Genomic DNA, 24,753 nt, shown 5'->3' with positions numbered 1-24,753 from the left:
TTGAGCTCTCAGCTGCTTTGTCTTCTAATAGTAACAATGGCAGTATTATTACCGGACATCTATTGAGCACTTAGTGTGTACTAGGTACTTTACATGCAAAATCTCATGTAATCATCACAACAGCCCCAAGAGATCAGTACTATTATTACATTCATTTTACTAATAGAAAAAAAATAAGACTTGGTAAGAGTAACTATCTTGGACCAAATAATAAACCCTGTTTAAACCAGGATCTAACTCTGAGTCTGAACCAGACCCTTACATTTACACCCTCAAGCAGGGCCTAATTTCTGGCTCAGATATCAGCACTTGGGAAGACTTTTGTTTCATTTACCACTTTAAAAATCCTGACGTTTTAAAAGACATAAGCTATTTTAAACCTTGAACAAAGTTTCCTCATGTGTGAAACTGGGGTGGTAGTGTACATTATAGCCTTGTGATCAAATGAGGACATTTCAGGAAAAGCAATTGTTTCCTTATTTACAACAAAAATGAGGAAAGAATTGCTTCTGTGTTAAGGATTAACATATTAATTATATTTTTTAAAACATAGAACTTTTTTCAGTTCCAGAAAAATAAGAAGCATAAATATAAGAATAGAAGCCAGGAGCAATGGCTGCTAGGCTACTGTTGTATTCACATGCACAGAATTAATCATTATTTTGAGAGGACCTATTATACACAAGGCATCCCTTCTTTCTAAAAATAATAATATGCACATCCTTTGTGGCACTTACCACAATTTATATGATACCTTTAGTGGCTATTTATACATTTATTTTCTGTACTATTCTGTTATTGTGAGCTCAGGAACGATTATCACCCTTGTTCAGTTTTTAGCACAGTGCCTGGGCGATAGTAAATGCTCAGTAAATATTTGTTGAATTGATTTAATAGATTTAATAGAGCCACAGAGTTCTCATGGACCCCATCTGGCTCAGTTCTATGGCCAGTCTGTGTTGTGTCACCTCAAGACAGAAGACAAGACTCCCTAAGATCCCTCCCATTGAGAGATTGCAAACCTTTATCAAACTAAATTCTGTAGTTGTCCCCTGGAAGGCAGAGAAGGCATGATCCTGCAGATATTACACAAAGGGAGAGAAAAGTGTCCCAGAGTAAAAACCTGAAGGCTGGGACAAAGTTTTCAATATCTACCTGTGCCCTCCCCATAACCACCCCCCTCCCCAACACACACACACCATAACCCACTTCTAAACCCTAGAGAAAATCTTTCAAACAAGAGAAATTAAAATCAGTAAAAAGGCAGCATGAGATCGTAAAATTGAGAAGTCAAGGATCTGAGCTAGTACCAATGAAACCAAGTGGTGAAATTGTCCGGACCCTCTGTGGCAGGCAGGGGACAGACTGATGACAAACGAAGTCCCTCCATACAATTCTACAAGGTTGCACTCTATAGCCTTCAATACCTATTTCTTTTGTCTAAGGCAAAAATTATTGGCTGGGTGGACAGAATACATAGAGTGCTTAAGACTATGCATTTTAGACCAGGAGTTGTTAAACTATGGTCCATGAGCCAAATACAGCTTTCAATCTGCTTTTGTAAATAAAGTTTTATTGGAACACAGCTGCATTTATTCATTTATGTATTATCTATTTTCATACTACAACTGCAGAGTGGAGTACTTGTGGCAGAGATCATATGGCCCACAAGGCCTAAAACACTTACTATATGATTCTTTATTTAAAAAGCTTGCTAACCCTGCTCTAGATTCACACTGTTTGGATATCAATGCCTGCTGAGAAGCCTCGTGCAAGTTGTTTGGCTTCTTTAATTCTCAATTTCCACAATTCTGTCTACCTCACAGGGTGGTCCTGAGATTTACGTATGGCTTAGCAAACAATGCATGCTCACTGAAGGCTATTATGGCCATCATTTTCACTACAGATGTTCACTGTACATTCTGGATGCCCATTGCAACCCCCCGCCCCCATGCCCACCAACCTCCATATCTCCTTCTAGGGAAGAAGTTGAGTCTTCGTTGCACCTATGTTAGTCCATTTTCCCACTGCTGATAAAGACATACCCAAGACTGGGTAAATGATAAAGAAAAAGAGGTTTAATGGACTCTCAGTTCCATGTGTCTGGGAAGGCCTCACAATCATGGCAGAAGGTGAAAGACACGTCTTACATGGCAGAAGGCAAGAGAGAGAATGAAAGCCAAGCAAAAGGGGTTTCCTGTTATAAAATCATCAGATCTCATGAGACTTATTCAATACCACGAGAAGAGTATGGGGGAAACCACACCATGACTCAATTACCTCCCACCAGGTCCTCCCACAACACATGGGAATTATGTGAGCAATAATTCAAGATAAGATTTGGGTGGGGGACACAGCCAAACCATGTCACTACCCATAGCCAACTGATCACCAAAACCTGTCTGTTAAATCTACAGAATGTCTTTCAAATGTGTCCTGACCTCTCCATGCCTATTGCTATTCCCTCCACCTAAAACCTAAGCCTTCTCCACTTTTCAAAATATTACTTATCCTTCAAGGGCCTCCTCAAATGCTACCACCTTGATAAAGTCTTCCCTGACAGATCACCCCCATCCTTTGCTTGAAAGCATTGTCTCCTTTCCCTCCAAACCTGCCCCTACACAAGCCTGCCGCTTCTTCCAATGAACATTTCCTGCCTTTGCTTGCTGTGGCTTTGAGCTTTGTGAGAATGCAAATCCCTAGAGGGGAATTTAGTTGAAGAAATCTGTCCATTACATCAAGACCCACTTAATAAATTCCTCCTAAGCAATCTGTGCCAGGAAAAAAATTGCTCCAACAGATACATGTGTTTATGTTCTTTTGTCAGACAGTGAGAACCTCATACAGCTTTCCCCTTTTTACTCAGCTACCAGGAAGCTTAGTGCTAATTTACAGTAACCACCCCTAGGTGCATGGAAACACCCGTTTATCTGCATCTGTAGTTGGTCTTTGTTCTTTTATATTTTTTTTAAGTGTTCTGTAGGAGAAGGTGATTTACACATGCTAAATAAATACAGCATTACAGCATGTTTTCTTCGTTGAACTGGCCATTCTGCAAAGGGACAATGACCTTATGTGTACAGGAGTTTCCTCTAACACCTAAAGTATTTCCCAATCTTCCATTCAGTATCACTCATATTAGTGGTAAAGCAAAAGTGGATATTTATTTCCTCCCAATTGTACAAATAGTAATCTTGGAGTTTAAAACTATAAACTATTCAAATTAAAAATCCTAATTTAGATCAATGTACAGAACAATGGAGTAAAAATTTCCAAAAATTTACTCCTCCATAAAAGCAATGAGAACAGGCAAAATTATCTAAATAAAATTTTCAGAACTCTGGATATTAACCAAAGGTTTGCAAGGAGTGTTTATTCAGGAAAACGGCTGAATCTTGTTGTGAAAGTGAGCTTCATTGCTTTTCAACTTGCCTTAGAGACATCTTGCTTGTCCCTAGCTCTGTGGTACACTTAAAAACCAACAGCCTCACAATAATGGTAGCTGGAAAAACCAGCAACCTAGCAACCACTGAAGGAGACAATGAGCTTGAAATCCCCCAAAGTTCCATCCCCAGGGAACTGTTACTGTTTGATCTGTTTGGAAGTTCCCTGGAAGCCTCTGCTCACAGGGCTTGTTTTCATTTAACCTCACTCAGAGCTCACTCAGCGAAGAACAGCCTTTTCCCTGAGGCATATGTCAAAAATAATCAGCAGCAATTGTTTAATATGGTCACTGCCTTAGGTGGTGAAAACATTTGGAGCAAACAAGAAAAGGTCAGAAAAAACAACACACACACGAGAGGAACAGTTGGGAAATGAGATGTCCATAAAAAGTTTTAAAAGTTCTAACATATTCCTGGGAATCTAGAAGACCCACATGCATGTGCAGGGCTGTGGGCATGACCAGGAAACGGCTAAGATTTTTATTTTTTTAAAAAAAGCTAATTATTACCCCAGAGTAACCATTAAGAAAATAACTGAAAGAAATACAGGATAAGAAATAACAAGGAAATTAAAATAATATACAAGAAAAAAATCTATTTAACATAAAAGAATGCAGTAATGGAGAAATAGAAAAACAAAAAGATATAACCTATTAATATAGAGAAAAAATGGCAAAATTGCAGACATAAATCCTGTCTTACCTGTAATTAAATGTAAATGTATTAAGCACTCTAGTTAAAAGACAAACATTGAAGAATAGAGAGGAAAGAAAATGTTTCTACTATATGCTGCCTACAAGAGACATACTTTAGATTCAAAGACACAAATAGACTAAAAGTATAGACCATGTTAACAGTAATCAAAGAGAGCTAGAGTGGCTACGCTAATATCAGATAAAAAGATCAAAATTGTAATTAAAGACAATGAAGGGCATTTTATAATGATAATAGACTCAATCCATCAGAAAGGCATAATTATAAACATACATGCAGCACCTAATAACAATGCCCCAAAATACATGTAGAAAAAGCTGACAGAATGGAAGGGAGAAATAGACAACTCAACAATAATTAGAGATTTTAATAACACACTTTCAATAATGGATAGAAGAACTAGACATAAGAACAACAAGGAAATTAAAAAATTTAATTAGACCTAAAAGATATTTATAGACTACACCAAACAACAACAGAATACACATTCTTCTCAAGTTTACGTGGAACATCCTTCAGAATAGACCATATGTTGGGCCACTAAACAAATCTCAGCAAATGTAAAAAGAATGAAATCATACAAAGTTTGTTTTCCCACCACAATGAAATGAAATTAGAAATCAGTAACAGAAGGAAATTTGGAAAATTCACAAATATGTGAAAATTAAACAACATACTCCTAAATAACCAGTGACCTGAAGAAGAATCACAAAGGATATTAGAAACTACTTTCAGATGAATGACAATAAACACAGCATACTGAAATATATAAGATGGCATAGGCACAAAACTCAGAGGAACATTTATGGCTGTAAATACTTATATTAAAAGAGAAAAAGATCTCAAATCAATAACCTAATATTCCACCGTAAGACACTACACAAAAAGAACAAAGTAAACCCAAAGCAAACAGAGGAAATGAAATAATAAAGATGAGAGCAAAAATACGTGATACAGAGAATAGAAAAAAATCAATAAAGCCAAAATTTAATTTGTTTAAAAAAAATTTTTTTTTTTTTGAGGCGGAGTCTCACTCTGTCGCCCAGGCTGGAGTGCAGTGGCCGAATCTCAGCTCACTGCAAGCTCCGCCTCCTGGGTTTACGCTATTCTCATGCCTCAGCCTCCCATGTAGCTAGGACTACAGGCGCCCGCCACCTCGCCTGGGTAGTTTTTTGTATTTTTTAGTAGAGACGGGGTTTCACCGGATTAGCCAGGATGGTCTCGATCTCCTGAACTCGTGATCCACCCATCTCGGCCTCCCAAAGTGCTGGGATTTTTAAAAATTTTTTTAATGACAGAACTTTGGGTAGTCTGATCAAGAATAAAAAGAGAGAAGAGTCTCAGGAATTAAAGTGGACAATACTACCAACTTTATAGAAATTATAAAAAGATTATAAAAGAATGCTATGAACAATTGTATACCAACAAATTAGTTAATTTAGATGAAATGGACAAATACCAAGAAAGACAAAAGCTATGAAAACCGCTCCAGAAGAAATAGAAAATCTAAACAAACCATAACAACTAACAATATTGAATTAGCAATTTTCAAAAACAAAACAAACAAACTCCTTACAAAGGTAAGTCAAGACTTAGAAGTCTTCGTTGGTGAATTTCATCAAATGTTTAAAGGAGAATTAACACCAATCCTTCACAAACTCTTTCAAGAAATTGAAAAGGAAGGAATATTTCCCAACTCATTCTATGAGGGATCAAGAAGTGAAAAGACAACCCATGGGCCGGGAGAAAAATTTGTAAATCATATATCTGATAAGGGACTCGTATCCAGAATATATAAAGAATTTTACAACTCAAAATCAAAAGACAAACAACCCAATTTAAAAAATGGACAAGTGAATAGACATTTCTCCAAAGATACGCAAAGGGCCAGAAGCACATGAAATGATGCTCAGTATCTTTAGTCATTAGGAAAATGTAAGTCAAAACCACAATGAGATACAATTTCACTCCCGCTAGGATGACTAAAATTTAAAAAGACAGACACTAACAAGTGGTGGTGAAGATGGGAGACATTGGAACCCGTATGCATTGCTAATGGGAATGAAAAATAGTGCAGCCACTTTTAAAACAACCTAGCAGGTCCCCAAAAGTTTAAATATAGAATTATGGTGTGACTCTGTAATTTTGCTCCTAGGTCTACCCAAGAGAAATGAAAATACTTCTTCACACAAAAATTTGTTCATGAATGTTCACAACAGCATTATTCATAATAGCCACAAAGCAGAAACAATTCAAATGTCCATCAACTGATGAAGGAATAAACAAATGTGGCATATCAGTACAACAAAATATTATTTGGCCATAAAAAATAATGAAGTATTGATACATGTGACAACATGGATGAACCTTGAAAACACTATGCTAAGTGAAAGAAGCCAGACACAAAAGGACAAATACTGTATGATTCCATTTATATCAAATGTCCAGAATAGGCAAATCCATAGAGACAGAAAGTAGATTAGTGGTTTCCAGGGTTGGAGCGAGGTTGGGTAATGAGGGGTGACTGCTGATGGGTACAGGCTTTCTTTCAGGGGCCATGAAAATGTTCTGAAATCAGATAGTGGTGATATTCACAACTGTGTGAATATACTGAAAACTAAATCGCACACTTCAAAAGGCTGAATTTTATGGCGTGTAATTAAACCTCAATAAAACTATTAGTAAGTAGTTCCAGATCCAGCTCAATTCAGGAAACTCTTTTATAAAATTTTTGAATAGTCGGTCTCCTTTGAATACTTGTAAAGGCAACAAGCTCACTCTTACATAGGGCAGACTGTTCTGTTTGTGGGTATTTGGATTGTTTTTTCTAACCACTGAATTCCCCAGTACCTGCCACAGTGCCTGACACAATGGAAGGGCTCCCATAGTGTGATAAAATGCTGGATTGACATTTCACAGTGATATTTTTAAATGAAAAAAAGCAAGTAAGAGAAGAGTATATTATGTAATAGAAATTTTATCTTGATTCCATTTATGTAACTAAAACATGTGCATATTATATTTAATATATCTAATATTTATTTAAGATAGAAAATATGTATCATATATAATCTTTAATATGCATGAAATATTCCTTCATGGGTATTTAAAATCTTTAAGTAGTTACTTCAGGAAAGTATCAAAGAAAGGGAAGTTGGAAGGGAACCTTTATTTTTCACCTATAACCTTCAATACTAGTGTAATCTTTTTTTTTGTTTTTTTTCTTTTGAGACACAGTCTCGCTCTGTCACCCAGGCTGGAGTGCTGTGGTGTGACCGCGGCTTGCTGCAACCTCCGCCTCCCAGGTTCAAGCAATTCTCCTGCCTCTGCCTCCCAAGTAGCTGGGATTACAGGCACCCACCACCATGCCCGGCTAACTTTTTTGTATTTTTAGTAGAGACAGGGTTTCACCATGTTGACCAGGTTGGTTTTGAACTCCTGATCTCAAGTGATCCACCTGCCTCAGCCTGGTTAAAAAGGTGTAATGCTTTTTAACCTGAAGCAACTACATAATTTTAGAAAAACTATGTTCCTCACGAAGTAGAATATCAAATCTCTGATATTCTACTTCACTATATGTAATTTGGTTCTTTATCAGAGGAGAATCCCTAAGAAAAGACACACCGTGTTCTGTGGCTAATACTGTATAGGCCAGTGTTCTCAAAGGGCTATTGGAATGGGCAGCTGAGGTTCCACTCGTGGCACTGTGACTACTTTGCTGGTCACTAAAGACCAAAGAGCCTGCCTCCAAGCTGCAAACACCTTTCTTTCCTTACCTGAGCCCTAAGCAAAAGAACCATGGACTCCCCCACACAAAGCTCCACCATTCTCCATCATAATCATCAGTAGCCATGTCAGCATATAGCTTCAGCTCAAGGGCTGTGAGCTAGTGGACTAAATTACTCACTAATGACTTGGCTACTCCAAACACACATGCACCGTATGTCTCTTCTGTGCCAAGCTCTGTGCTAGACATAATGTCTGCCCACAAGACCTTCTAAATATACTACAAAGTCTTTCAACCCCTAAAAGCTGAGGTCTGTGATTTCAAAGGCACCCTAGAAAGCCCACAACTTTAAGAATCTGCACCAAAAATTCAATACACTTTGGAAGCAGCAGGAATTCTAGTATGAATATTCAGTGTAAGAATACCATAACTAGCTGGTCCCAGACTCAACGTTTTACAGCTGGAAGGTACCTGATTCAACTTATCTTTACAGACAGAAGGAGACCAAGAAGAAAAGTTACTTATTTAAGGACATGTTATTAGGTCATGGCAGGATCAGGTTTTCCGGCCCCTAATCCAGTTTTGGTTGCTCTTCTGCCAGCTCTGTGGCTTCTGACTCCCTTCAGTAACTTCTTGGGCCATCTGTAGACCCATCCCTGACCTCCTCTCCATCACCCCCATCACATCAGGACAGTGATTCTGCGTCCTGTCTTAACTAAGGCCTCCGTGGTCCATGCTAACAGCATCCAGGGCCTTCTCTCTGGCTTCCCCCTTAATATTTCAGTGGGTTTAGGCATTTGGAGTGGGGAGCTGGTGAGTAAAGGATGACAGTGGGGTAGGTGATGTCTGGGAATATTTAAGACTGAGTTTGCCCAGTAGCCAGAGGTGCCAATAGCCTGACACATATTTGGCACTCTTGTTCCTGTTCCTTAGAATCCAACTTTTCCGGAGCCCAGTCCTACAATACCTCACCATGAGCATATGACTATGTCATCTCAATAGTTAATTCAAGCCTGCCTTCTGGATCTTCTCCAGAAGCATTCAGACTCCTAGGGTGTCCTAGAATGAAAGCAGGGTGGAGCTGGGGCCTCCTGACTCCTCACATGCTGCATGGATCCAAAGCTCCCTCCCTGGGACTAAAGACAAAGACAGCAGGAGGTTTGGAGGATACCTGATTCTTGTAAGAGAGGGAAAGAATGAAGGAGAGTGAGAGGGAGACAGACTGGAGGAGAAAGAGAGGGGGGAGTGGAATTCATTATCTGATTATTCCTTATCTGATTGTCCAGGTGCACACCGTTACCATGTTGCTTAGAAATGCAAAAAAAAAAAAAAAAAAAAAAAAAAAATTTCATTTCATTATCTTCTCCTCAACCACCTCTCTCTCTGCTTAACAGTAGCGAATTTACAAGCTATTCTGAATGCTGTATTTTAGAAGTCATTTATAATTATGAATGCAATCCTGCAAGGCAAATCTGTTGCAAAGTGAACTTGAAGATCTTGCAAACCATGCAGGATTTAATGGAATCAATTTAAGGCTTGTTACAAAGCAGAACTTCAGTCTGCCCACTGGCAAATGAGGATGAAACAGCATTAGACCAGTAAAGAAACAATGAAGAGAAAATCAACAGAAGATGGCAAAATCTGCAAGTGATAATAATGTGAATACCAAAGGGTTAAAGGAGGCATTTGGGTTAAACTGTTAAGTTTTATTTTTTTAAAAATGAGGATTTTTAAGGTAGTGCTAAAAAATCAATCACAAAACAAAGAGTGCCCCATTGTGCTGTTACATAATTTTGTCAGCACAATTAAGCCAAAAAGTCAACACTCCTTTTATTCCATGTTTATTCTAAGACTTAATGCATAGTTGAAATTATAATCCAAATATTCTGAACTAAAAGGTGAAAACACACTTCATTTCATAATCTACAATTTCATTTTAAAGGTAAGTTCCCAATAAAAGTTTTTTTTACCATGACATTTTACACCCCTGCTTTCAGTGGGGTGTCCTTTCTTTAAAACCAATTGCCCTCGGTAATGAAGACCTCCTGAAGGTTCCTCTGTCCTTGGTATAACCGCCACTTCTCTGAATTATGCACCCTCAGCCATGATCCTGTGATAGGGATAGGGTTATAGAAACACACAAGTAATGGTGGCATAGTTAAGATTACTGAGACCTACCTATGTATCAGGCACAATTATGAGTGTTCTATGAGCATTAACTCATTTATTCTTCACAATAACACTGTAAGATAGATGCCATTATTATCCTCCTTTGGCTGATGAGGAAACTGAGACACGGAGAAATTAAACAGTTTACCCAAGGCCACACCACTAAGTGATGGATGCACTGTGGTGGCTGCAGAGCCCTTGCTCTTTTGCACAATGTCCCTCCTATACCGTGTACATTTGGACTTGGCTTCCTGTGGGAAAGAACACTGCTTCTCCCTAAGGAAGGAAAGCTACTTCGAGGACGGTTCCTGAGCCCTGACTCACCTGGTGGTGTTGAGGTTCCGATACAGCTGCCCTAGGGACTCCAGCAGCCTCCCTTCCATCTCCCGGTCCCTGAGTTGCTGAGCCAGGGCCAGCCAGTGCTCGTGGTAGGTGATACATGCCTCAGGATTTGGGGACACAGAGCTGTAGAAATGGCAGAGGGATTTGGTGGCCTGAAGCTGACCTGAACACAAAGCAGGAACATGAATGAGATGACTTGTGATAGGAAACAGATAAAACTTGCTCCAACAGTTTTCTCTATAGCTTCCCAGCAGCATGGGACATACTTACTCTTTAGGTGTCGATGCCTTAAGCCAAACAGCAATGCCGTTTCATAACAAAGAAGGCCATGGGTCAGCTGGTGTCCAGACACCAGAACTTGGGCCAACCAGAGAAACACCTGTACTAATTCCATGTCTGTCTCCTTACTGGCCTGAAGTTCACAATAGAGTCGTACAGTCTGCAGGAGATAGTTTCTGGCTGGATGCTGAGCCCAGGACTTAAGGCTCAGGTGGCCAAGATTGGCCATAGCCACTGCCTGGTTACGCACATCTCCCACCTCCTGGGCTCTGTTCAAGGCCCGAAGATAGCTCTTGGCTGCCCTGTTCACCCGGCCTTCACCTTGGAGTGCAAGTCCCAGGAGATTATAGACGACTCCCCTTTGAGTGAGACTCTCTGTCTCCTTCAGGGAGCATAGCAGTGGCTCAAGCACATCCAAAGCCTTCTTGGCCTGGCTGGCTAAGAGATAGGCCCATGCCAGGCAGAGAGAAGACTCAAAGGATTCCTGCTCACCGAGCAGCTGCCCTAGCACCAAGGCCTGGCTCAGGTAGTGGATGGCACCGTCAGGAGACCTGTGCTGGAGGTACACTTTGGAAAGGATGAGACACAGGGCCCTCTGGGTGCTCCGGTCTGCTAGTTCCTCACAGGCAGCCAGGGCCTGTCTGAGCATTGGGCAGGCCAAGGCAGAAACTTCACCCCAGCCTGGGGAGGGAACGCCAAGGAGCTTGGTTGTGTTCTGGAGGACCAGGTGGACCTGCCAAATAGGAAGAGACATCCCTTGGGCACTCTGGATACCATGTTGCTGGACAGAGGCCACTGCAAGGTGTGGAAGATATTTCTTGTCATACAGAAAACTCAGAACACTAGCCACAGCCTCAGAGGCAGGAGGGTGTCCAGAGAGGAGCTGCAGGCGCTCGGCGAATGGCAGGACTTCCTCATGCCGGCCTAGGCTCAGGAGCAAGCGGATGGCCAGAAAGCAGGCCCTGGCCTCCAGCGGGCTGCTGCCCACCACAATCCCCTGGCGCAGCACATAGGCCACCACGTCAAGTTCATGCTTGGCACTAGACTCACGGTCAGGCAGGCAGGCCAGCAGGGCACCTGCCTTTTCCAACAGGGTGGAGCCTTTATGTCTCAGCCTCTGCTTCAGGTAGATGGCAGCCAAATTGATGTACAGAGCAGCCACCAAGGACAGGTCCTCAAATGCTCCATTGAGAATGTGGATGGCCTCCTCAAAGTACACCCTGGCCTGAGAGAGTTTGACCTTCCTGACGCTCAGCCGGCCCAGGAGGAAGCAGAGCCGGGCATGGGCCCAGGTCATGTGGCTCTTCTTGGCCCACTTTCTTGATGCCTCCAGGTAGGCCACAAACTCATCCTCCTCAGAGAAGCTATAAAAGGAAGAAGTGAGGAAAGAGAAGGAGAAGTCATAGAGACTTTTAAAGTGGTCGGCATAACCCTCATGATCCAGAAAAGCCAATATGGGGGTGAAGTTCTCAGCCTCCTCCTCCTGACCAGTGCTTAGGTCCATGAGCAGTTCCGGGTCATCAAGGTCATCGGGCTCCGGCAGGTGATAGCTGTCTGAGGTGGCCGAGAGGAGCTCCTCCTCCAGGCTGGAGTCCTCAGAGCTGCTGGACTGTCTGGAGCCCACAGCCTGATGCTCCTCCCAGGCTCTGCCAGGCCTGACCTCCTTGAAGCCTTCGGGCTGGGATGCTGTAAGGACAGGCAAAGTTGAGCAACCTTGGGCACCTCCTAAGGTGGCCACTCTTGGCAAGAGGACAGAAGTGCTGTCCTCAAGGATGAATGTCAGGTTCAGCATGATCGCTACTCACCACTCAGATCATTTGGAGGATTCTGGATGGATTCAAACCCACCTAAGTAGAGATGAAGAACAGATCTGGTGTTAGGTCAGGATGGACCACCAGGCCCATGCCTCCAGGTGTACCCCAGACCAGCGGCCCCTTAGGAGACTTGGCATTTAAGACCTTCAGTCATCATTAAGGAACAGGGCAGAATTATCCTTTCACCATCATCTTAAGAGCTGCAGGGGCCTAATCATCTTGTTTAACCCATGCACTTTACAGCTGGGAACCAAGGTATACGTGAAACTCAGAATCCGAGAAGAAAAGCTGGAAACACAGGCTGTATGTCAAGAGGTGTGGGTACTGTAAGGGGATGGGGGTGGGGACAGTGGAGGTCGTGGTCGAATTTGAAGATCAGAGAGATGCGGCTCCCAAATCTCTCAGCGAGTTCACGATGGAGCCAGGACACAACCCCCAGCACAGAGCATGTGGGAGCACACGGTGCTTCCTCCCACTTCCAAATGTATCACATCCTTGCTTCTTCCCTCCTCCGTTCATTCGTCATTCATCCACTTGTCAGACATTGGTTCCATGTATCCATTCGGCTGGACACTGTGTTTGTAAAAGTGGCAGGGGCGAGGGGCCAGGAGTGAAGGGCGAATAAAAAGGAGCAAGGATGCATCTGAGGATGAAGTAGGGGATGGGAGAATCTGGAGTGCAGTTTTAGACATTTGGGGTTTGAGGTAGCTGCAGGAGCTCTAGGCAGATAATGATGTAGGTCTGGAGCCAAGGAGAAAAACTGAGACTTTGCAAACACAGGTTTGTGACCCACAGCAGGTCACAAATTGCTGGCCAGAGTCCCAGGACTAAATGTGATCACACAGGTGAGGCATTTGGGGGAAAAGAAAAGTAGTAGGGGAGTGAGGGAGGGGGAGTTTGTTACTAAGCCTGGGCAACTCACTGGCAGCCAGTGGCCAGTGAGGGAGACTGAAAAGGCACAGTTAGGGAGAAAAGGGGGTTGCAGAGGCCAAGGTGACTTAAAACATAGCCACCTAATGCCACCAAGTGCAACCGGACTAGGTAAGAACCAAGAAGACACCTTGGGTTTGGCAGTGAAGAAGTGACCGCTGTTAGCTAAAGCAACCACAGTGCAACTGTGGAGTGAAGGCTAGCTTCACACGTCACAGGATGGCAGCTGCTAGAGGGAAGATTCTACCTCTTCTTAGCAGAGAAATAACAACTGTCTGTGCCACCACCCTGAGTTCTCCAGTGAACTCTGAGGACCAGCAAGCCCCTCACCAAGTCAAACCATTTCCTGCTGTTCTCCAGAGAGGGCTTCTCCAGAGACTGTCACTGCAGAAACTCCAGATCTGCAACCCCCAAAGGGTAGAAAGCCCCGCAGCTCAAGATGGAGAGCTGTAGAGCTTGGCTAAGGAGAGCTGTTCAAGCCCCCTGGCCTCTCTGATGTGCAGGGGCACATGACCCTCATGGGCCACCTCTTCCCTCCTGACCAGGACACCAGGAACACGAGTGATGCGCAAGTTACAAAGTGGTGTCCCCTCTCTAGGAGGAAGAATTACAGAGGGCCATCCTTCCCTAGGGTGTAAGCCTTGGGGAAGCTGCAATTTACCAACAAGATATTCTCCTGCTGCTTGCCTTGGTGCTGGGGCAGCCTGCACAACCCTAAGGTGCAGACTGCACGCCGCAGAGCTGCATTCCTGATCTTTGAGTGAGAGGCAAGTGCTGTCTGGGGCCTCCTCTTGCATCCTCCCCACCACTAGACCAACAGCTGGCAGAAATCATGATCCAAGTCTGCCCCCCAGGCCTTCTCCCCAAGGAACACTGCTAGGACACCTCAATTTTCAGACATCAGACTCCCATCTACTAGGCAGTGCTTACAACTCTAGCTTCCTACTCAACCTCATAAGGCAGTGTGATCTGCTTGTGGCTTGTGGCAAGAAAGCTCTGCTAGGGCAGGGTGCTGATACTGAGGCAAGTGCTTTCACAAATGCTCTTTATGCACGGACAAAGCTCTCAACTCCCTGCTCTACTCCTGGGAGATGGCCCGAGGGCCTTTTCAGCAGAATCTCTGGCTGTATCCATAAAATATGGATCATCTAATCTGGCTACACAGGAGCGGACACAACGTCACCCTCAATAAAGAGATGGGAGAAACAAAAATTCTTCCTCAGGTCACCATCAATGAGAAAATGTACTCCCTGACACAGGGCAGCAGGCCTCTCTCAAAGTAAGGGAAATGCATATCATTCAATCAGTCAGTCAGTCCTTCAGACACTGCTGAAAACTAGTCAGTTTGTCAGAGGAATCTTTCACAATTGTTGAGATCTGATTCTGTGACATAGAAAACATCCAAGACTAACACATCCAACATTTCAATGTCATTTTGTGTAGGGGGAAGTGTGGTAAAGTGGATTGCTCTGACTAGCAGTGCTCATCCTAGCTCAGGCACTAATTCTTTGGGGCCTGTTTCCCGATGTGTAATGTGAGACAAGCAATCATCCCTTAAGGCCTTTTTACAGCGGTAACATTTACAGCCCCACCCGTGTCACTGGGGGCCTACTTAAGTCCTAGAAGCTATCTCAGCCAGGACTCAGGAAGTTCTCCTTTCCCAAGATTAGGAGGGAAGACCCAGTACAGCCGACCACCCATGATATAGGTGAGTTGGTTTCATCATGTCTCATAGTTCCCCTGCAACCCCAGAATTACCTGAAATCTGAAGTGAAATGCTGCTAATCAAATATGATGCAGGTCATCAACAGAATAGTGGTCATGGCCACCCAAATTCATGAATAGGATTAGAATACTTCTGGTTAGGGACACTATCTTATTCTTGAGGACCGCAGGCTTTTGAAGGTGTCTGAGGACCAACACTCACTGAGCCGGTATACAGATGTGATGTCAGTACGAGCAAGAGTGTGGAGAAAGCTGCAACACTCAGTCTGCTTATCACTTCCCAGGGCCAACAGGGAGCATCTCTCCTCATCACTGAGAAAGGCAAAGTTCCTGCTCCTGCATCAGGGCAAAAAACGTAGAGACAGATTAGTGCAAGGCTTCAGACTCCATCTCCTCTTCTCTCCACACTAGGATATAGTGGAGGATGCAGAAAAGCCATCGACCCATCTGCCCGTAGATGAAATTGGATTCCTCATCTCACCGTTGCATACTATATTTATACCCCCAAAAAAGAAGAGCTATTGCACATCACGCTGGGAGAACTGAGGGGTATGGTTGTCCAGTAGGTCAAAGTGGGGATGAAAACACCCCTCCTCTTAAAACTCCATCTCCCAAGAAAAACAAAGCCCCTTCTCTCAACCTCTACCCATTCTTTGAGACCCCATGGTACCCATTTTAATGGAAGAAAAGGAACTGATTGCCCTAAATGGAAGTGTTGAAAAGGGACCATTTAAAAAGTTTATTTGTCCTTAGGTTATTTCAATAAAAAGTGAGGGACAAGTGACACAATCTAGAGGAACAATGAAGAAAATCTGACCATAGTCAGAGGAATCTTTCACCATTGTTTAAGGTCTGATTCCATGGCATAGAACAACAGTCTAGTCAACATTAAGAGGATTGGAATCGCTAAGGGAAAGAAGTGGGTAAAAGGAAGATCAGGGGACCTGAAAGAAATGATTATAAACAATAGAGATCTTGATACTCATGCTGTTGTGTAAACTAACTGTTAAGCCTAATTTGCTTACTGGAGATTTGTTACAGAATTGAGTAATTTAAAAACTAGCAGTGCCTTAGAAGCTATTGGATTGCATCTATCTGAACAATTTTTTAGGCCACTTTTAGTTCTAAAAAGAGAATGTTTTAATGTCAGAACCCATTTTTAAAACAAAATTAACTTGGAAACCCAGGAGTTGATAGTAGTTAACACTTTGGAAGGAAGTAATATGAAAAACCAGATACTGTTGTTTTATTTAATCCACACATTTGCCATACAAGGCAGGTACTACCCTTATCCTTTTTACAGGTGAATAAACTGAGGCACAGCAAAATGAAGTTAGTGGTTAGGGAGTGGTAGAGCAGGACATAAGAACTTCTCTAGTTAAAGTAGTATTCAAGGAGGGGATGGGACGGGGGTACTGTAATCAGCCATTACCATTTGTCCCCATAACTCAGGTAAATGTAGTTTGAAAGCCCGTGATGAGAAAACTAATAATAGCACCACACTTACCGGGCCCCCATCTCCCTGGGCTGGTCACTAGATTCTCCCCAATACCACGGAAGCTTCTAATCTCAAACCAGCATGTAATTGAAATCTACAACCAGATTCAATCGGGATGAGTTGATCCCGAAGTTTTACAGATCTCTTAAATTTTATAATGTATTCCTAAATTTACTATTTCATTTACTGTTGATAACAACTTTATGGTGCAGGTTTTTTAAATCCATGTTTGTAGATTAAGAAAAGGATTCAGAGTGGTTCAGTGACATGCTAAGAATTGCATGGCTAGAAAGTGGTAAAGCTGAAACTAAAACTGAGGTCTTCTACCTCTGTGTGCATTGCCTCACAGCATCTGCTAAAGTCCTGAGTTCCAGGACAACTTAGAGAATTTAGAATTTAGAGAAAGGCCAAGAAGCTTAACAAATTGCATTAGAGATTTCCAAACATGAAAACTGGGTTAGAAGAACATGGCAAAGCTTCTGGCAATATGGCAAGTTGAAGGGCTCTAAAAGAGCCACTCTCCCCCATATCTACAGAAAAATCCTGCATAAAATGTAACAAAGATGACTATTTTAGCATATTCTTTAAAGAAAGAAGGGAAATCACTGGAAGCCAGTAATAAAAGCAAAAACCAAACCCAGATTGGCAGGTAAGAGCAGATGGCCCAGAGCCCCTGGTGGTTTCAGCTGGGACTTTGGCCTTCAGAACTGGGGTGACCTTCTAATGCCCACCCCAAGAACAGGAGATGTGACTCAGACCTGCCTGAAGCAGGGAGCCAAATTACACTCCCTGCAGTCTGAAAGGGTTCAACTGCTATAAAGAGCAGATTGGAAAATTTCTTCCTACCTGCCGAGAACACAGTTTTCATCTATTTGAGTTCCTGGAAAACATCAAACACCTAGGCTTATGCCACACCTAGGCTTATGCCACACCTAGGCTTATGCCACTGGGACCTGTGGGATCTGAATTTCCACTACCTGGTGTTGCTACCACGTTCCAGGAATTAACAGTAAAAAATCAGTCCTGGATCATTACTCCCTAAGGTTCCAGGAGAAGCAAATGCAAAACCAAGGTTTTCTTCAGTCCAGGATCCATATAAAGCCCATCTTTTAAAATGTTGAAAATTAGTTCATGTAACAAAAAATATAAACCATGCAATAAAATGAACTATTCACAAAGAGAGCCAGCAGTGCACAAATAACTATATTAACACTAAAAAAAAACTAGAAATGACAATAATCTGAAGAAGAATTTATAAGAGTGATTAAAAAGGTGAAATAATAAGAAAAAATAGAAGCTACAATGAAAAGATGGAACACTGTGAGAAGAAACAGCTATATATGAAAAATAGCAAAATACAAATCCTAGAAAATGGAAAATAAAGGCACAGAAATAAAGAACTACGTGGGTGGGTTAAACAGCAAGTTTAGTCATAGCGGAGGTGAGAATTAGTGAAACTGAAGATTATGTCAAGAAAACCAATCAGAATTTAGCCTGATGTGACAAAAAGATAAAAAAATAAAAAAACTGACTAAGCAAGAATGAGGATAGAATAAGTCCAACGTACCTCTAATAGGAATTCCAGAAGAGAGACTAAAAAGAATGAGAGAGAGGCAATATTCAAAGGAAGAAGGACTGAAAATTTTCCAGAATTGAAGAAAGACATGAATCTTCATATTGAAGAAACCCACCAAGTCCTGAGCAAAATAAATAAAAATAATATCATTTTTAAAATGATGTCCATGTCTTTATGCTTACAGGTCTTTTGAAGTTGTCTATTTCTCCTACGCCTCCTTTCTTGGTTTAATTACTATTGACAGTTCGATTTCATGGAATGAATGAATTAAATATAAAAGACAACATAATAAATTAATGAAATAAAAACAAAGAAAGTAGAAGAAAATGATCAAGGCAAATGTTGTCATTAATGAAGTATCATTATAAAAACAAAAACCAATAAAGATGGTCAACAAAAGAAAAAATGATTCTCTGAAAAGACTAACAAAATGGACAAGGCCCTGGCAACATGGATTTGCAATTTTATATTTAAAGTTATTTTTTCCTGCAAACTTTGAAGATGTTATGCTATACCTAGCTAAATTATCATTCAAGAATATATTTTAAGTATTATATATATTTAAGACAGGTCAAGACTCAGGACTGAAAGTATTTATAACCCACAGATCTTCGCTGAAATAGCTACTAAAATAGATACTCTATGAAGAAGAAGTGGACAACCTGCTGTCAATATGTAATAAAATATATTACACGTAGACACGTCATGCAAAGAAATGGCTACGAGACCAATGGCAAAATTATTAGTAGCAAAAATAGATGCCACAAGAAACTGAATTATAAAGACACAGGCAATATGAAGAATAAAAGAGGGGGACATAACAAAAGAATGTTTTCTAACTGTAATACTCTCAAATACTAGCTTTTTTCCAACGTTCTTTTTGGTTTTGAGTACATTAATTTATCAATCTTACTTAGTTTTTTAATTTAGGCACGTAAGTATACACACATCCTTTAGGGAGTAATATACAAGCACAAAAAGAGAACCTACACGGAGAAGATGGAGACTTCAGCAAAGGCTGAATTTCTTCTCAGACCCTGACGCCCAACGAACATAGAGAAAGAGTGACACCCAGTGGCCAGTCGGAAGGCAGCGTGCAGAGACTTCAGCCGCTTACTTGCGTGAAGTTGGGTCATTCCTCTGAGCTCAACACCCATCTTTTGGTTGCTGTGATTCAAGGAGCTCTGATATCTGGAGAGTGCTTTTGGGGATATGCAAGGAGCCGGTTCCCCCTCCTCTTCTTGTGCCACCCCTCCCTGTTTTCTGGCTCATTTTCCCCTTCTGTACCAAATGTGCAACCTCTGGCGCATTAGGTCCCACAACTGACCAGGCACAGGAGAATGTCGTAGTCCACCTCACAGAGCACGGGGGACACTGCCCTTCAGTGTGAGAGGACCCCTTACAGCTAAGCCAGTGAAAATGTGATGAATGAATTAATTCAGTAGTGCTGATTTACTGTCATTTAAGATAAATTAGCGTGAGGTCCAGAAGTCCAAATATAAGTTATGAAAATGACACCTGTCCCCAATATCCTATTAAAACTGCCTCTCCAGATCACCACCCACAACAATGGTAATGACACAAACAACAATAAGAACAAGTGTCTGTGGATCATGCACACACACACACTGTGCCAGGCACCATTCTAAGGGATTTGTGTGTATTATTAGCTCATTTAAAGTCACAGCAATCCTGTTAGGCAAGTGCTAACATTCTACACATTTTACAGATAAGAAAACTGAGGCATGGAGAGAGAAATGTATGTGTCCAAAGACACAGAGCTGGTAAGCCAGTGGAGGCACAAGCTGCGCTCACATGGTCATGAAAGCCTTTTGGGCAGCCTGACTCCAGAACTCTGTAAGTCATTTAGCTACTGTGCTTCCGGAAGGCCTCCCAATGGCCAGTCCCAAAGGCCTGTCTTCACTTGGCCCTGCTGTGCCTCTCTGATGACAGCACAGGTGTCAGCCCCGCCTCCCCCGCAGCTTGTTTCTTCCTCTCTGTGGCTCCTCTGTCTCCTCTCTGCGTTCTCTCTTCCTCTGCTCTGTAAATGGAGGCATCCTCCAGTGTTCTTCCCCCATTCCTATTTTCCATTCTCTTTATTCTTTCTCCCTTTCACTGCGACTTCTCACCAGAATGTATTGGATTTAATGTCAGGATTTAAAATCACCAGGACATTTAACCAGAGTTCACTGGATATAATGTCAGGATTCTAAGGTTCCAGAGGGAAGGCCTTGGGTTCAGCCCCTTCACCTCTGGGGTCCTCAGTTCCCCCTGTGGTAACATGAAGGGGTGGCTCAGAGCAATGTTCTCACCTTGGCTGCCCACCAACCCCACCTGGGGAGCTTTTATCAATATCATTGCCCAGCCCCATCCAGACTAGTTACATGACAGCCTCTGGAGGGAGAACACAGGTATCCATATGTGTACAGCTCCTGGAATATTTGACTTCCTGTCCACTGGTCCTCAGCAGTGGCCTCTCCTCTCCATTCTCACCATTTTCTAAGTGCCACCCTGGGCTTCTCGCTGGTCTCCTGCCTCCCGATTCCCCCTGATGATGCACACCTACCCCGAAGCCAGGTTTCATTTCCTAGAGAAAAGGTCCAGTCACGCAATATGTCACTCTTGCTCAGAGACATGCAGTGGCTCCCCATTCTCCGCCAGGTTAAGGACAGGGCCCTGACACAGGCATTCCCAGATTTCCAGAGCATGGACCCACCTTTGCTGCCCTAGTGCCCTTCTGGTAACTCCCTCCCAACTACATGAGTCGTTCTTCAAGCATTGACTCACTTTTCTGCCTATGACCTCTTTTCCCATCAACATCTGTTGAAATATTTTACATTGTGCAAATCTTAATTCACATGTCACCTTCTTCACGAAGTTCTCTTGATATCCTTTTCTTCCTTACAAGTCCCCATAGTTCTCCATCCGTCTCCAGGAGCTCAGTGAGTGGTCTTCCTTGTTTATAGTTATTTGAACTCCCACATGGAGAAAATAACCTTCTGTTTACATGGAGAAAATAACCTTCTGTCTCCTCTTTCTTCTACATGGAGAAAAGAACCCTCTGTCTCCTCTTCTCCCCATGAAGGGCAGGGCTTACAGGGAGCTTCTGCCCCTTGGTCTGCTCTCTTCATTGGCTATTTCCCACAAGAGAAAGAATTTCAGTCTCTGTTCAGATCCTTAGACATTTCTTGGACCACATTTTCCCAGTGTGGGGAGTTATGTTGTGTCAATGTTAGGAGCCAACTCTCCCTTTCCCCATGTACCTCCTGCTCCCAGGCTTTCGACTGTTTCCTATCCCCACGTAGGAAGCCCACTCCAAAAAGATGGGGCGATACCCCATATCTCTGTCCTTCCATGACAGGGTGGGTGGAGCAGGCTGGCCACCTTCTCCTGATTGGCCAGGCAAATGTGTCTGCTCCTCAGAACCAGCCTTTCCGGGTTCAAGGCAGAAAAGAGTAAGAGAAGCACGCTGCCCTCCTAGCCAATGCTGAAGTCACACATTGGCATTCAGCTTGAAAGCTGAATGAGTGAAGATCTATATGAGACCTACCTTCCAGCCTTACATGGGATCAGTACACTGCCAATCTATTACTCCCCGTGTGTGCCCTTCCTCTGAAGGGGCCCTGTGGTTAGTCAGGGTGGGTAGCAGGATCCAAGTAGCAAAACCACACCCTCAATGCTTAACAGCATGCCCTTTGTCTTGGAGTTTTGCTTCCCTCCTTGCACAGAGGAAGTCCTCAGTGACCACCTATTAAAATAAACTGAACTGATGCATTTTCTCCTTTCTATCAGTCTCTGTGTCAACCTTGGTGTCAGAATGTGCTTTTCTGGCTCCATGATACCAGGCCACCCCCGAAGCTCAACTGCAAATCTGCTCAAAGAGAGGAGGGAACCCTGGGAAAGGCAGCCCAGCTCCAGGACATGCTCATTGTCAATACTCACATTGGGGAATAAGAATCAGGATCTATGTTCCTGGTGGGGACAAAGCCCACTTGTCCTGAACTCGTCGACTTTCCAATGAACCACTGAAGCCCAGGTATGACAAAGCCAATGATCTCAATGCTTTCTCCCTGGTAGAAACTCAGTTCGTCCTTTTCTTCTGGCTTGTAACTCTTCATGGCCTTACAGCGTCCTCTGCCTGTGGAAAATAACACGGATCAGCTACAGAAGATGTGAACACATGAGCCTCCCATCACCTTCCAATGCAATAGAAAATGAGGGGTTCTCAGACTTTAGAATGTCAAGGACCAGTAACATTTCACTCCCCAAATTGGCAGGAATGACTCAGCACAATTGGCTTTTCATTTTGCCAATCTAGGACATATTTTTAAAAGAACTACAATCCACTTTCACCAAAGAAAAGATGTCTTAACAAACATAAAAAAAGATATTCTCAGATAATGGATATGCCTTAAAAACGAATAAACGTAGCTTATGGGAAACTGGAAAGCTCACTGTATTGTCCTGGTTTGTCTGATTTTGCAACTGTCATGTAAACGCTTTGTCATAGTTAGCACAAATCCACAGACCAGTGTGTGAGAACCACTCGACCAGAGAAGCTTTCCATGTCCTTCCAGCTCCTTTGGCCTCTGTGACTCTCAGTCTCCCCAACTGTAAAACGGGGATAATAAGAATGCCTGCTGCTTATAAATATTAAAAAGAATCAAAGAGATACAGTGCACAATGCCTGGTACTTGGTCAACCCTCAGTGAACATTAGCCTCATTACCACTGGTGGAATAGAAAGCTGCTAATGACTTAGAAGGATCTAAAAGACTCCCTTTCTGACTATGGTAATTACTCAAACTGATAAATTGCCTAACTAGGAGCTAGCAATGACCTTTTGATAAATGTTTTTCTGTCCAGTTTACAAAGTACAATTTGCATTCACTTTCTCAGGTCTTCCCAAGAGCCTCAAAGGGCAAGGAAACGATCAGAATCCCCTTTTCCCAGATTACAGAGGGAGAGAGAGGGTACATGATTTGTCTAAGGATTGTATGCGTGGCAAAACTGGGTCTAGAACTTAAGTCTTCCGACTGCTGGTTAGCCTGTCTATTAATCCTGCCCTGGTGGAGATAATGGCTTTTATGTGTCTTAGTTTTGATATTTGCTTTAGCTTCTCTGCTAAAGCTACTAGCCTATTTTTTCTGACATTTTTGGTCAAGTTTCTAGATTGTGTTTTCAAGATCAGAAATTCCCACTGTTCTATGGGTTGATGGGATGTACCACATGTTAAATATCTACATTGTATAAGAAACTATATAGAGTGATTTATGGATGTCATTTTGTTTGGTTCTCATAACAACATTGAAGTCGGTTTTATTGTATCATTTTGCTAATGAGGAAGTTGCAACATAGGGCAGGTGGATTGGCCAAGACCACCTTGGTTTTAAGTTGGGGAGCCAGAATTTGAACTCAGAACTGACTTCAAAGCCTTGCATTCTAACTACAAGTCTGAACTGCTTTAGGAAGCCAAAAATCTGGTTCATCATCAATAACTGATTAGATCTGATGTCTTGGTTCCATAATCCTTCTATTTCTTTTTTTGTGTTATTTGGGTTTAGCACTTATAAAATTGTACTTTGTGGTAGGAATATGTGGGAGGGGGGTGAAGGGGTGTTCTATGGATGAAGATGAGCAGAAGGTAGTTCTAGATGTCTAAAAAGTATTGGACTTCATTATCCAGTAGATACATATCTACACTACTTACAGATACGTGTGTGTATACACACATACAGAGATTATTTAAATTGTGTGTGTGTGTGTGTGTGTATAATTCATTTATTCAACAAATTTTTACTGAGTACACTTATGTGCCAGGCATTTCTACTCTTCCTAAATTCAAAGTTAATTTTACAAAACTCCAAGGGAAATTAGAGAATGTTTTGACCGGAGATTGAAACAGGCAGCCCACAGGCTGCATTTGGCTCATAAAACATTTAATTTGGCCCACAACAGGCTCTTTTTTCACTCATGTATCTTAAAATCCCTAATTGTTCCAGCCATTCCCTAACACCTTCCATCCAGGCCCCCTAGCATCTGTGTGTCCTGCCCACACCTGCAGGCATTTGTAGCTGCCCCCTGGATTGAGACCTCTCATTTCACAGGCAGGGAAAACCATGTGCACAGACAGAAACTGGCTTCCCTAAATCCAGTTCCCAGCAGAGACAAGACAGAAATTCACATCAACTGACTCCAAACCTGCAGATAAAATTGAGAGACAGGACAACATTATCTCCCTAACAATACTGTGTTTTTGACTCAGCCATACCAATCTGACAGGAGCCTGTCCAATCCCTCTTCCTGGAAAGGCCACAGCTTCCTGGATAATTCTTTAGGAACCACCTGCCAACGAAAATATGGGGTTTGCAAATACGGATTTCAAAAAATTGCAACAAGGAACAGAACAGTCCATCAGAATAATGATGATGATGAGTATTGCTTTTTCTCTTATTTAAATGATAGCAAACGTTTATTGAGAACTTACTTTTTACCAGGATATGTGAAAAGGTGAGAAGTTAGCAAACCTGGGATATT

At 42.4% G+C, this 24,753-nt stretch overlaps 1 protein-coding gene across 1 annotated transcript in view; it reads right to left on the bottom strand.

Moving 5' to 3' along the window:
* The window catches only part of SH3TC2 (SH3 domain and tetratricopeptide repeats 2), a 62,079-nt gene that overhangs the window by 15,117 nt on the left and 22,209 nt on the right, over positions 1–24,753 (bottom strand). Inside the window, exons 7-12 of the mRNA XM_017875837.1 lie at positions 24,488–24,561; positions 22,160–22,355; positions 15,346–15,479; positions 12,480–12,521; positions 10,666–12,360; positions 10,378–10,558 (exon numbers count right to left, since the gene is read on the bottom strand). Of these exons, the coding sequence (XP_017731326.1) occupies positions 10,378–10,558; positions 10,666–12,360; positions 12,480–12,521; positions 15,346–15,479; positions 22,160–22,355; positions 24,488–24,561 (2,322 nt within the window). The remainder of the gene's footprint in view (positions 1–10,377; positions 10,559–10,665; positions 12,361–12,479; positions 12,522–15,345; positions 15,480–22,159; positions 22,356–24,487; positions 24,562–24,753) is intronic.

This window comes from Rhinopithecus bieti, unplaced genomic scaffold (assembly GCF_001698545.2).
Source record: "Rhinopithecus bieti isolate Rb0 unplaced genomic scaffold, ASM169854v2 scaffold_7673, whole genome shotgun sequence".
NCBI classification, from domain to species: domain Eukaryota; kingdom Metazoa; phylum Chordata; class Mammalia; order Primates; family Cercopithecidae; genus Rhinopithecus; species Rhinopithecus bieti.
Note: the sequence above shows the minus strand (reverse complement) of the source record. Positions and strands in the feature narration are given on the sequence as shown.